The sequence below is a fragment of the Lacerta agilis genome, chromosome 6 (assembly GCF_009819535.1).
Source record: "Lacerta agilis isolate rLacAgi1 chromosome 6, rLacAgi1.pri, whole genome shotgun sequence".
NCBI lineage: Eukaryota > Metazoa > Chordata > Lepidosauria > Squamata > Lacertidae > Lacerta > Lacerta agilis.
Window position 1 is genome coordinate 56667334 of NC_046317.1, and position 13753 is coordinate 56681086.

The 13753-nt window shown below is 43.7% G+C and overlaps 1 protein-coding gene across 3 annotated transcripts in view; it reads left to right on the forward strand.

Moving 5' to 3' along the window:
• RASSF5 (Ras association domain family member 5) overlaps positions 1-13753 on the forward strand; it is a 108790-nt gene that overhangs the window by 91173 nt on the left and 3864 nt on the right. For all 3 annotated transcript variants that reach the window (XM_033152872.1, XM_033152873.1, XM_033152874.1), the window contains 3 exons: positions 8336-8455; positions 11419-11716; positions 13058-13173. In XM_033152872.1, coding sequence (XP_033008763.1) covers positions 8336-8455; positions 11419-11716; positions 13058-13173 — 534 coding nt within the window. The remainder of the gene's footprint in view (positions 1-8335; positions 8456-11418; positions 11717-13057; positions 13174-13753) is intronic.

Consider the following 13753-nt stretch of genomic DNA (forward strand, 5'->3'; position numbering starts at 1 on the left):
GTTTGAGGCAATGTGCCTCTGCATACCAGTTTCTGGGAACCACAAGTGAAAAGTGCTGTTGACCATAGGTCCTGTTTGCAGGCTTCCCTTGAGTATCTGCTGGCCACTGTGACAACAGGATGCTGGACTAGATTACTGGCCTAATCCAATAGGCTCTTCTTATGTGATCTGGAAATAGCCAACCGCTTATGAAAAACCTAAGGAATGTGTGGATGCCACACATTCAAATGCGAATTGCACATACAGAAAAATGGATCTAAATCATCCCTTTGCAGCATCACTGGAAGCAACCTGTCAGTTGCACCAAGATAATGCCTAGAGCTATAAATCCTGCCAAGCAAATGCACTTCTAGCGTCTCATCCTGTTACTCTTCATAGTCACAGCTGTGGTGTTTTTCAGTACTTGAAAGTGAGGGGGTGGTAACCTCAGACAGGATGTAGACACACATTACAAAGAAAATGGTAAATGGAATAAGCAAGAGCCGTCCAATAGAAAAGAGAGTGAGAATGGAATTGTGCTTAGTCACCTCACTGCTGAATAATGTTTGGGAGACAGAAACTAAAGACTGGAGGCACTGATTTATCAAGTCCTGTTGGAATCAATTATTATTTGATGGCCTGATGGTATGAGCTCCTGTCAGGAAATAGTGCCTTATTAAATGAAGCAGTAGTGCCCCTGTTCCCTTCTAGAACTGAGTCTAAACTGTAGATCCATTGAGTAAATCTTGCCACTAGCACTTTTCTGTTTGTTGATGTAGGGTCTGAGCTGTAAGTTTAAAACGTACTACTAAGGAAACGTATACAATCTCTGCAGACTTCCTTTCTGTCTTATATGTCAATGTTGTGTAAAGATAATTAAAATGTTAATATAAACACGAAATAACAAGCCACATTGAATCACAGTAGAAAGATGTGTGCCATGTTAGTTCTTAGTTTTCCAGCCTCACGTTTGACTAAGCAGTTATATTTGTTTTCCTTCTGTTGTATGAATATACTTTGTAAGTTACACATGTATTTTGCCCTCATTTCCCTACAGTCCCTTTGCACAAAGTGGACCCGCCTGAAGACAAATACTACCAACCACCTGAAAGCTGAAGGGGGTGTGATAGAGCCACCTTTGCATGTGCCCAGAGACCTAGTTATTTCTCACTTCAAGAACCCGCATAACCTGTTCTACCAGTAGCAAAATTGGGACAAAAGAGAAATTTGCACTGTGACTTGGAGAAGCTAAGTAACAGCAGTTATCTTCTCCAAACAGTACAAATGAGATAAGACTCCACCTCTCCCTCAAGCCTTCTGGCAGTCACAGAGGGATTGAGGGAGAGGCAGAGATTTCTGTCGTTTGTGCTGTGCTATGGAGAAAGTATGAAATGGATCTTGTAGGGAGGGAGTTGATGGAAAAAATAAATGGAGCCTGGCTAAAAAGCCAGATGACTATTTTTGTAGACTTCTGTGAAGTGCTATGTGTACAAGAAGTGGGAATAGATGAGACCAAAACTCTTAACAGAGTAGTGGGAAACCTCTGGCTCATAGACCAGTCCAGGGGGTCCAATTTGGCTGAAGGGTGCTGCGGATCTTTGTGCCTACAGAACCGTCAGTCATCAGCACCCGTCTTGTGCCTGCTCATTAACAGTACAGACTGCATAAAACATATTAGAAGCTCTAGGTCCAGTCACTGGAAACAAAGTGATACTGTTATTTATAGAACACACTGCCCTTTGGAAGATTAATGTGCTCACCAGTACAGTCATACCCCGGGTTGCGCATGTTCGGGTTAAGAACACCCGCAACCCGGAAGCGTTTCCGGAGCCTGTGTGACCCCCGGGTGCGCAGAATGTTTCTGCGCACTTCACGCATGCGCAGAAAGGCTCAAATCGTGCTACTTCCGGGTTTTTTCGGGTTTTTTTCCATGCGTTCAGGATACGCACGCCCGCGTTACGCACGCCGACCCGGAACGGATTGTGTGCGTAACCTGGAGTTTCACTGTACTGTATAACAACCTACTAGCATGCTGATGCTAGAAAATGAGAAATACAAAAACTTTTAGGGTTGCGTATTTTCTGTGATTGCACTGTGCAAGGGTGACATTTGGTACTAGGAGCACAATTTCATATTCTGAAGAATTTCAGAATCCACCCCCAAAATCAATTTCCCAATCCTAAGAAACCTGTGAAATTTCAAGAAGCTTGACAGACTTTCCAGTGCATATGGAGCATGACATCAGTGCTGTGGCATAATAACATAAGGAGAACCTGCTGCATGAGGCCAATGGCGCATCTTAGTGTCCAGCATCCTGTTCTCACAGTGGCCACTTAGTGGGAAACCTGCAACAAGAGACCCAAGCACAAGATCACTCTCCCCCCCCCCCCCCGCTGATTTCCAGCAACTGGTATTCAGAAGCACACTGCCTCCAAGGCTATCCGTTGACAGCCTTATCCTCCATGAATTATCCGCTCCTCTTTTAAAGCTGTCCAATTTGGCTTTCCCTTTTTCTGTAAATCTTGACAAATTCTGTAAATCAACAACAACAACAACAACTATTCAAAGTAAACAGATAAATATTTGCACATGTTATAGAATTGAGCTTCTGTGATGCAGAATTATTATTTTTTGAGCTATATTTAATGCACCAGGTAAACCGGTCTGGAAATAACATGTCTAGCATCATGCCTCATGGAGGATTCTGGGTAACTAAAAGACTTGCACACACCAGCAGAATTCAGTTCAACAGGACTGCTCATTTTGGTTTTCTTGTTCTCTGGAATCAGTACTGTAAAAACTAACTGTATGAGGACTGCTACGATTGCTAATGTATTTGAACCATTAAGATCTATCCTAGAGATGAAGCTTTTCTATTCTTTCACCCATGAAAAGTGAGCTGCAGTATGCCAATCACTGCTGTAAAACTGGTCCTTTCCATGGTTCCAATTTGAAAGAAATATCATCTTTATCTTGAGGCATTCCTGTATTATCTACAGCTTGCCGACTCTCTTATGAGCTCCGGGACTGGGATGGTCTTTTAATAATAGGTCATTGCCCTTTCTAAGAATAAAGCATTCATCCTGCAGTTGCTTGGCTTTGTTGCTTTTTATGAGCAGGGTTTCTTTTGAGATGACATCTGTAGCACTGAGGTTTGGATCTTCTACCTATGGCAAAAGGGGCAATCAGATTACAGGCAACTTCAAACATTCATCTGTTTGTAATTTTAGGAGCTTGGTCCCTCAAGAAATTTATTTCACTAGAAGAATCCATCAACAGTGTAGGGCATAACACAATCTTATACCGTACTCTTACAGCATGGCTGACATTTTAGTGAAGGTGAAGAGGAAGTAGACTTCGCTTCGAACGCAATGACATTCAGATGCACACACCTTGATATAATTTTATGTCTGTCTCCTTATCATCATGTCCCTATTGGTATGTTTCTCTTTGCTTTGAGCAGCCACATGCAAAGGGGTAATAGTTTAAGGTGTTTCTGTAAATCTCACCTCATAGTAGGATACAGTGTTCCCCCTCTCTTAATTTTTGCTCATAAGGATGATGGAGTACTTGATAAGGCGCTGTACTGGGACCCAGGAGATTGTGAGCCATTCCCAGTGGGCTTGTTGCAGCCTTCCTGTTCACCTTCCAGTTCTTTGGGCACTTGGGCAATTTGCTGCTGCTTCTGTCCCAGATTTCTGTCTGCAAAATAATAATTTATTACTGAGAGGAGGATTAGGAGCTTAAAATGAGCACCTTCTTTGCAGCAATCTTTCTTGGATTTGTCCTACTCTCTAGATTTCCCAAACTTGGGGTCTCCATCTGTTTTTTGGACTACAACTCCCACCATCCCTAGCTAGCAGGACCAGTGGTCATGGATGGTGGGAACTGTAGTCCAAAAAGAGCTGGAGACCCAAATTTGGGAAACATAGGAATAGGGAACCTGTTGTTGGACTCCAACTTCAGCCAGCATGGACAGCCATTATGAACAATGGAAGTTGTAGTCCAGCAACAGAAGACAAGTTTTCCATCACTGCTCCTGAAGCAATGGTGTGTGGACATCAGTTTTGTATAGTCTATTTAAAAAACAAACAAACCCAAGAGCCAGTTAAGATGCTTGTGGCAATGTAGAAGTTAATAGCTTCATTATGGCATAAGCTTTCATGGACTAGAGTGGATTTTAGTCCAGGAAATTTATTCCATAATAAACCTGTTTAGTCTTTAAGATACCACAGGCCTCTTAGTTGTTTCTCCTACTCTGGACAGCACAGCTACCTCTAGAAGCAAAACTTGAATCTCCAGCATGTTTACAAGAGTATGAAGCTGAATTTGCTATTAAGGACATGCAACAGGGAAAAACACCAGGTCCATATGGCTGCCCACTAGACTGGTATAAAGAACTGAATTGTGTTGTTGTTTTAAACTCAAAGCTGTTTTTATAAAGAAACCTATGCATTTAGTGGTTTCTTCCAAACTCATTAATTAGTTCTAAGCCCAATAACGAACATACTTTGTGAATGATAGACTTATAAATACCTTTAATTAACCCAGGTGATAGCCTAGCGGCTGTGTTGGCAGAGAGAAGTCAGAAAGCTATCAAGACAATTATCCACAAAAATCGAGTTGCTTTTGTTTGACAGAGGCATAGGCAAGTTATTGCTTTGGTTTCTTTGATGATTTTTTGGTGTTTGGGCCTACTTTCTCTGCAGAAAATCCCGGTTTAAATCCACTCACCAGGTGAGTCTTTGAAAAGACACCAGAGTGAAACCCTGGTGAATTCCTCCCAGTCAGTGTAAACTGTAACTGTAGAGCAGGGATGCTAACCTGTGACCCTTCCAATGTTGCTGGACTCAAACTCAGCCCCACACAGCATGCTAATGATCAGGAAATATGGGAGTTCTAGTCCAGAAAGGTCCAAGGAAACCATTCTGTAATATATTAAAGAAAGATAAAACCCATCTTCTTACCTTCTCCCACGGCTACGTGCTCCTCCTCTGGCTAGCTGTGTTTTTCTTTCCAAGCCCCAGGAATGGAATTCATGACATGATGCTTGGGCACTCACATCGTTGCTGGGAGGCTGCTGGGAGTGTTTTCATTGGGAGAGCATGGGTTGGTAGTCTATGCCCTGCCCAATTCAGCATCCCCACAGGGATGAGTTGTTAGGAACTGTCCCCTGGCAGTCGGTGACCCCTGTGGCAGGGTTGCTTCACATGCTGAGGCCTCTGACATTAAAAGGATTTGATAATCATTCTCCCCTCCTTTGCCTCAGTTTTTCAACAGGTTATGTTGGTTACACTCATGTAAATCAGTGTGAGTTTATTGATTTTAATGGAGGAGGTAAGGCTGGGCCACTTACCCTCATGGACTGCCATTGTCCCCAGTATTGATGGAAAAATCAAATGCATTAATAGTTTGATTATTTAGCACCTGCAGTTCCATCACTCTGGTCACACTCTGCACATTGTTCATTTAATGACTCACCTCCATATCCCTACTGTGTATCTAAAGTTGTTTATTTCCCTTCTAAATTCTCCAAAGCTCCTAATTGCATTTCTCTTTGGTGTCCTGGAAGTGTCCCTTTCTGTGACAGGTCTTGATTACTGGTGTGTTAGATTGCATCTAAAGATTAATGGGTGGATTTGCATAAGGCCCCACTTGGGAATCCTCCCCTATGTTCTGATATGGCTTCCTTTAAAAATACATTGAAATGAGGGAGAAGAGCCTTTGCCTCTCTGTGTGTTTCCTGCATGCAGTAATTGCTCATTCAGGTTGCACGTTCATTGATCTAATTCCCTTTGTGACTGTGAGAAAGGTGATTGGTTAGGAAGCATACAGGTTGTTAATACTTCCTGCAATTTTTGCAATTGGCAGGGAGATGTGTGAAACTGAAGATAATTGTAAATGTATTTTTTGCATGGAGAACGCACATTCACCTATTAAATACTGTTGCAGAGTTTAAAGTTACTAGTGGCTTTCAGTTGCATCCTATCTTGCAAAAATGAACTTGCAGGTAGGACAGGGCTTTTAAATTGCTGCACTAATTAGAGCAAAGTCATGAATCATTAGTTCTTTTCCTAGTCTTCCACTGACTGACTTATGACCCTAGAGCTTCTCTGTACATTGATTTCTCCCAAGCTATAACACAGTGTTTATTGTCTCTAGCTTCAGGTAGCCTAGGCTTGACTGGGACCAGAAAGATATATTGGGATGCTTTCAAATTATGCTTTCCTTAGTGATTATCTTACAAAACATTTATGTGTTTGTTTAATAAACAAGATAAAATAAGCTAAAATTTATAACCTGCTCTTCTAGTGTCCACCAGGGCAGCTAACAACAATTAAACGATAAAATGGTATTGTATGTTTTATGCAGAGGAATCAACTAGATATCAATAATATTATTGCTTTGTACCACAGTTGCTCTGCTATCTACAGTGATCACGCTTAGATGAGTGGTGGCCAATGTTTTGCCCTCTAGATGTTGTTGGACTCCAGCGTCCACCAGTCCCAACACCATGGCCTAAAGATCAGGGAGTGTGGGGATTGTAGTTGAGCAGCATTTGGAGGGCACCACATCAATTACTCTTGTGCTAGACTGTTTGCAGCAGCTACAATGAGCATACTTCCTTTGTGGACTGAGGTTATCAGGTTTGCTGTGCCTCCCATCCAAAAGCACTATCACTGCCGGGAGAAATGACTACCTGCAATTTCTCTGATAAATTGCATGGTGATAAAAATTATCAATCCTTCTGTGAAACGAAGGATCTCAATTTCTGCAGTGCTCATGGGTCCTGCAAACCAAATGAAACAAAGTACAAAATTACTACCTCATCCAGAGATGCCCTTGGCTACAAGCTTAAGAGGGGTTTCTGTAATAAAAGCTCATCAGACTTGTCTTTACTGTAGTAGTGTGGCTCATGGTTCTAAGAATCTGTGCTGAAATCAAAATAGAGTGGGTTCTCAACCCAACTGCAGAGCCAGCCCTATCATTGGGCAGAATGAGGCACCCTCCTCAGGTGGTAGATGCTGCAGGGCAATATTGGCATCCCCTTGGTCATTCCCTTCTTTGGAGGACAGAGCTGTGTATGCCCAATGGCCTGTCCTTCACCCCTAAACTTGCTTGCTGTCCATGTACCATCCCTACATCACCATTGAAGTAGAATTCTATTGCCAGTTCAGTCAGCTTCTGTACATAGAATGGGCGTGGATATACCATCATATTTTTTTGGCACAGGCAGCAAAGTATCTTGGGCTAGCCTTGCCCAACACTACTCACATTCTGTGAAGAATATTTCTGTGGCTTCCATCATTGACAGTTGGGACTCTCACTTAGTGTGTGAAAGGCTGAGTTCTGCATGGTGTTGCTTGAGCAGTCTTAGCAATGGTGAAGTATCTCCTTTTAAAAAAAAAACTTGCGTGTTTTACTCACCTCTGGGGAATATATTTCCCCTGTGCAAGCTCAGGTAGCAACTTAGGCATCACCCCATAGGAATATCACCAAAAAAAGAGGACACTGACTTGCATAACGTGCAAATTTGCATATAAGCAAGCAAATTTAGATGTTATCATTGCAACTTAAATAGAAATAAAATGCAGCTCACCATAGTGTGAAGTGTAGGTGACCTGCATCATCCTTCACCTGCTGTCTAGGTGTTAACTAGTGAAGGGGACCTTTGGAGCACCTGCTCTCCTTTCTTGTGTTCTTTATCATTAAACCAAACTCACCAAATCAAAGACTCAGCTCTGTAAATTAGCATACTTGGATACTCTAACTTGTTTTACTTATTTGGTTCTTATTTTGGTCTTTTCCAGTTAAAACAGTCTGGTACCCTTTCTGCCTTGAACAGTGCCAGTTCCCTTCCCCTTGCAATCAGCATCTCCCACCCACTCGGGATGGGTGGGTGGGCTTCTGTTGAGTATTATACACATGGAACAAGTCTTACAAGCCCTCTGGTTTTAATTTGTGCTGCTAAGCAGGTCTGCTAAGTCCTCCTGTGCCACAGATACCGTAGATACATTTAACAGTGTAAAATGTACAGGAAAAGTGTGTTGGGCAGTAACCACTGAGCAACGGGAGCTCACCCCATTGCGGGGATTCGAACCACCAACCTTCTGATTGGCAAGCCCTAGGCTCTGTGGTTTAGACCACAGCGCCACCCGCTATTACACCCGTTTAAGGTGTAATATTGCTTTATTGCTTGCCATCCTGGGTTCCTTTGGGAGGGTGGGCAGGATATAAATTTAATTTTTAAAAGCAATAAATAAGAATAAAACATACAAAATGAAGCGGGATGTTGTAGGATCATGTCAAAAGCTGCATGAACCAACTGAAGTGTTCTGTTTTGTTGTTGTTCTAGAATGTAACAAAACCAGTGGAAGAAAAAGAAGAAAAACCTAAAGCTCCTACTGTCCAAGAGCTGAAGGAGAAGATTGACAATTACAACTCAAAAGTCAACAACTGCTTGCTGATGAAGCTGGTATGTACTGCATTTTCTGTATTACTTGTTACTTTTAGGACAGTAGTGTAGGTTCTTGTCATGCAAGCTACAAAACAGTATATTGAAGCTGAAGACGAAGAAGAGTTTGGATTTGATATCCCGCTTTTCACTACCCAAAGGAGTCTCAAAGCTGCTAACATTCTCCTCTCACTTCCTCCCCCACAACAAACACTCTGTGAGGTGAGTGGGGCTGAGAGACTTCAGAGAAGTTTGATTAGCCCAAGGTCACTCAGCAGCTGCATGTGGAGGAGCAGAGACATGAACCCAGTTCCCCAGATTACGAGTCTACCACTCTTAACCACTACACCACACTGGCTCTACTTTTGTCCCCTGTGGCAATTGTAGCAGAGGTATACCCAAGTTCAAAAGTGAACCAATCTCTACCCCATGCCCCTTGTACTCATCGGGGATATGTACTTTTTTTGTCCACCAATAACACATACAACAAATGAAACCCTGACTTCTGATAGTTGGCATTGCCCTGACTGGGGTGGCCACCTAACTCCTGCGGCGATGTGTGGGGAGGAACTCATCCACAGCTGAAGTGCTGGTGCTTTATAGAGCTGACCACCAAGACAAAATATAAAAAGTATTTATTTTTACCCCTATCTTTTGGATAGTCTTATTATGAGAGTACAGCATAGCTCATTGATTCATAATCAATAAGTTCATTAAGAATGGACCAGGGCTTCACAAGGAGTAAATGGAAAAAAGAAGCAGCATTCACTTATCACAACTCTACTTTTCAGAGGTAGAGTACTTGGGCTCCAGTCTCTTGTCAATTCCTCTCACACCTTGTTGGTCGATGTGCATGATTGCATTTAGATTGTACATTACTTCATGGATGCTGCTGTGCTTACTGGAACCGATCAATATAGCAAAGCTGACATAACATCCCAGCCAAACGGATATATAACATCCTGAGCAGTACAGCTGTTGTCATCAATCTGTTCAGTCTTTTGGTTGACCATCTTTCATGTCAAAACAACTTCTGGAGCAGATTTTTGAGTGTGCATAGGAGCTGGGGCCAGCCCAAGGCATTTTGGCCCCTGAGCTGAACCACAAAATTGTGTCATCATCCCCGTCCCCCTGGCCAGGGAAGAAGGGGTGAGTGAAGGTACGGGGGGGATAAATATCTACATTGGGAACAAGGGTGGGAGGCCAGCAGTGCCTCCAAATCACCAAGAGGCCACTGTAGAGGCAGCATTAGGGGGGGGGCTGCTGAGGAGATGGCAGATCTGGTCTCCAAGGAGCATGCCACAGCTGTTGGTGCCACTACAGTGGCAGCAGTGGGCAATGCATTCCTTGGAGGCCGGATCTGCTGCCCCTGTGGACCTTGCCACCTGATGTTGTTGCCCCACCTTGCCTCATGGGTGGGAGTCTCCTGTGGGGGAGGGAGAGAGGAAGGGAAGTCTCTTTCACTAACGGATGGGCAGCACGGGATTTCACCATTGGCTCTAATAATTGTGCACAGGTCTTCTGGTAAGGAAAGTAACTTGGGAAGTGCCTCTTTTAAGCAGCAAGTCCAAAGGACAGACACTCTTTGAATACAGCAGAACTCCTTCAGAGCTTATTTTGTGAACCTGTGGTGTAATTGGTGTGAGCTATATAGCAGCTGGGTAAAACTGTTCTGTAGCTAATTTTGAATCTTCAACTGAAGTATTCTGTAGCCACTCCAGCAAATGATTTTCCACAAATAGCTCTATTGTTCTAGCCCAGATGAGTCAAGATTAACACAACCCAGCCACCTCCCACTGTGGTTCAGCAGCTGCCCCAGATCTCATGCCCATATGGAAGCAGAAGTGTTGGTTTTTTCCATCACAGGAAATGTACCATCCAAAGTACCAGGACCTTTGATAATTTGCTTTCAGTTGGCATTCTTGGTTATGTTCTCATCTGGAGAAACAACAGCCTAAACTCTGCAGATACACAAAGAGAAGGCCCATTCAGAATTCAGACAAAGGAAAGGGGATGGCTTTTTCACCCAACTCATGTTGGCCTGTGAGTCTTTCAACAATGACTTTGCCTTGCTAAGCCTTGCTTGTGGCTTAGAATGCCCCCAGAGAATGGCTAGGAGTAATTGCTAGTGCAAGTAAGTAAGTGATGCTCACTCTTGTTGCTTACCATCCTGTTTCTTGGCCCTTGTTGCTCCATAGTATTTGTCAGGTTACAAGGCTGCAGGAATAATAGAAGCCATAAGTGGCAGAATTTAAAAGAATAAAGTCAGAAGACTTAACAACCCTATATTCCAGGGTTGGGGAGAAACTGTGGCTCCCCCGGGATGATGGGAATTGTAGTTCAGCAGCATCTGGAAGTCCATAGGCTCTCCAACCCTTTTGTACTCCTTGGTTCACTCCATTTGTCTCACTTCTTTCATGCTCCTCTGGTCTCTAGACCCTACATATACCCTTCTCCTCGATCTAGAGTCTGTCTTCATTTGCACATAATGCTAAACGTATTGTAGGTTTCATAGCATCAAACCCTGGGCTTATTAAACAAATGTTTTGTTTTAAACCAAGTTCCCTGCTTCACATGTAACACTAAGCCTACATCCTTTAAAATAAAACTCATCTCTGCCAAACTCCTCTTCCCAGATGTGCATGCAGAGGAGAGTCCAACTTTTCACTTGGACTTAACCAGGGTTGTTAACTTAACACTAAACCATGGTTTGGAGTTACATGCAAACACAGCCTTTGTGTGCTTTTGCCTGAGGGAAGTGAGCATTCTGAACGACTGCGCTGGCTCAGCCCATCAGTACTGAAGGTTTCCCCCATCCCACTCAGTTGTTTCTTTCAATAGTCAGTGAATGGCTCTGATAGCTTTCTGTTAGCTTTTATGGAAGTAATTCCTGTGTCCCATATTTCAAGAAATTCAGCAAACAGAATAAATGCCACCGACCCTGCTTTTTAACATCTTTTCAACCTTCATTTTAATTTCATCAGAATGATGACGGCACTTACACAGGCTTCATCAAAGTTCACCTGAAACTTCGCCGGCCTGTGACGGTGCCAGCAGGGATCAGGCCGCAGTCCATCTACGATGCCCTCAAGGAGGTCAACATGGCCGACATGACAGAGAAGAGAACATCCTTCTACCTGCCGCTGGATGCCATCAAACAGTTGCACATCAGCAGCAGCACCACTGTGAGTGAGGTGATCCAAGGACTTCTGAAGAAATTTATGGTGGTGGACAACCCACAGAAATTTGCACTTTTCAAGCAGATGCAGAAAGATGGTCAAGGTGAGTTAGTGTTCCCTTTTGAGACAGTAATAACAATAAAGCAATCAGGCTTCAAAGGAGAGCTGCTTGCTTCTTGGCCGAGTCCTGCTCTCCACCTTCTCCCACCTGGTCTGGGAGGGCAGGGCCCTGACTCACTCCAGCAACAAAAGCTGAGGCTGCTGAACAGATTCTTGAGTTGGGGTTTGTTTAGGAGTTTTTGTTGTTGCTGTAGTATCAGGCACGTCCACCAGGTAGATCATGATCTACTGGTAGATCACTGGATGTCTGTGGTAGCTCACTGGCTCCCCCAAAGAAGCTCAGCAACTTCGGCTCCCCTAAAAAAAAACCCTCATTGTTCCGGCCTGCACCCCCCAAAAACAGCTCAACAACTCTGACCTGAACCCCCCAAAATGGGGTAGATCACTGCCAGTTTTTAACTCTGTAAGTAGATCACAGTCTCTTGGGAGTTGGCCACCCCAGCGTGTAGTTGATACTATTTTTTTTGTATCTTTAGATCATATGCTTTATATGGAAGCGTTCAGTTTAGTTGTGCACCCTTTCATGTGTTTCACTTCTTGTTTATAGCTACATTTGTTATGTTTGTAATTCTGTAAATCTTTTTATGTTGTAAGCTGCCTTAAGCATAGTTTTAACTATGGGAAGGCGGCATACAAATAAAATGATGAAGACGATGCTAGCCTGTTTCTATCTCTTTGTTTCAAAACTGTTTGTGTTTATAATGGTAAAATCCAGAGCACCTTCCTCTGATCTGGTGAGATCCAGGTGTTCTGGGCTGCAACTTCCACTACCCCCCAACCATTGAGTTGTGTAGTCTAAACTATCTGGAGGACCGAGTTTTTTGGGGGGGGCTGCTCTGCTCTGTAAGCCCCATTTGTGCTTAGAGTACTCTTCCCCCCCCCCCCACGCACCTGCTTTTACAGAATGGTCCCAGGTAGTTGTAGTAGTCGGCTATGGAGAAATTATGACTCAAATGGATACAACTGGATGCTTGTACTTTGTCTTGGAGCCAACTGGAAGTGTTACTAATCCACCCTATTACAGACTTCCTTGAGGGATATACTGTAAATGGCTGGTGCTAACCCTCAGTCCTGGAGAATTTAAAATAAATGTTTATGAAATATTGTAGTTGTTCACAGCTAGCCACTCCTTTGGGAAAGGGAGAGAAAGAACTGCAAAACATCACTTGGACGCTGCAGCCTTTTCCCTTTCTGTCCTCTCCTTGACGATCTGTGGGCCTTTACAACATGGAGAGGTGTGGGAGAGCCTTTTTTTTAGTTGAAATATGTGCCCTCCTTTTCAAAGGCCTCAGGTGATTCTCTCGTGTTTTTGTCCCCTCTGCAGTTCTATCCCAGAAGCTCTCGGTAACAGAGTACCCTTTGTACCTCCGGCTACTAGCAGGTCCTGACACAGACATTCTCAGTTTTGTGTTGAAGGAAAACGAAACAGGGGAAGTTGAGGTAAGTCTGGAAGCCACTTGCCTTTCGAACCTGCACAAACACGTTCTGGTCTCAGAAAGCAGGCAGTCACATAACACAAGCGGCCATTTGCAGTGGGTGGAAAAAAGCACACTTCCTGCTCTTGTGGTTCCACTGCTTTGTTACTCACAATAAGGATTATTTGGTGCCAGCATTTGAAGACGGAAGGAATATTGAGGCACATAAAAGACTCAAATAAAAGGTTAAACCACAGAGACTAGGGCTTGCTGATCAGAAGGTCGGCAGTTCGAATCCCCGCAACGGGGTGAGCTCCTGTTGCTCGGTCCCTGCTCCTGCCCACCTAGCAGTTCGAAAGCACGTCAAAGTGCAAGTAGATAAATAGGTACCGCTCCGGCGGGAAGGGAAACATTGTTTCCGTTTGCTGCTCTGGTTCGCCAGAAGCGGCTTAGTCATGCTGGCCACATGACTCGGAAGCTGTACACTGGCTCCCTCGGCCATTAATGCGAGATGAGCACCGCAACCCCAGAGTTGGACACAACTAGACCCAATGGTCAGGGGTCCCTTTACCTTTACTATTACCTAAATACATGCTCTCTCCACT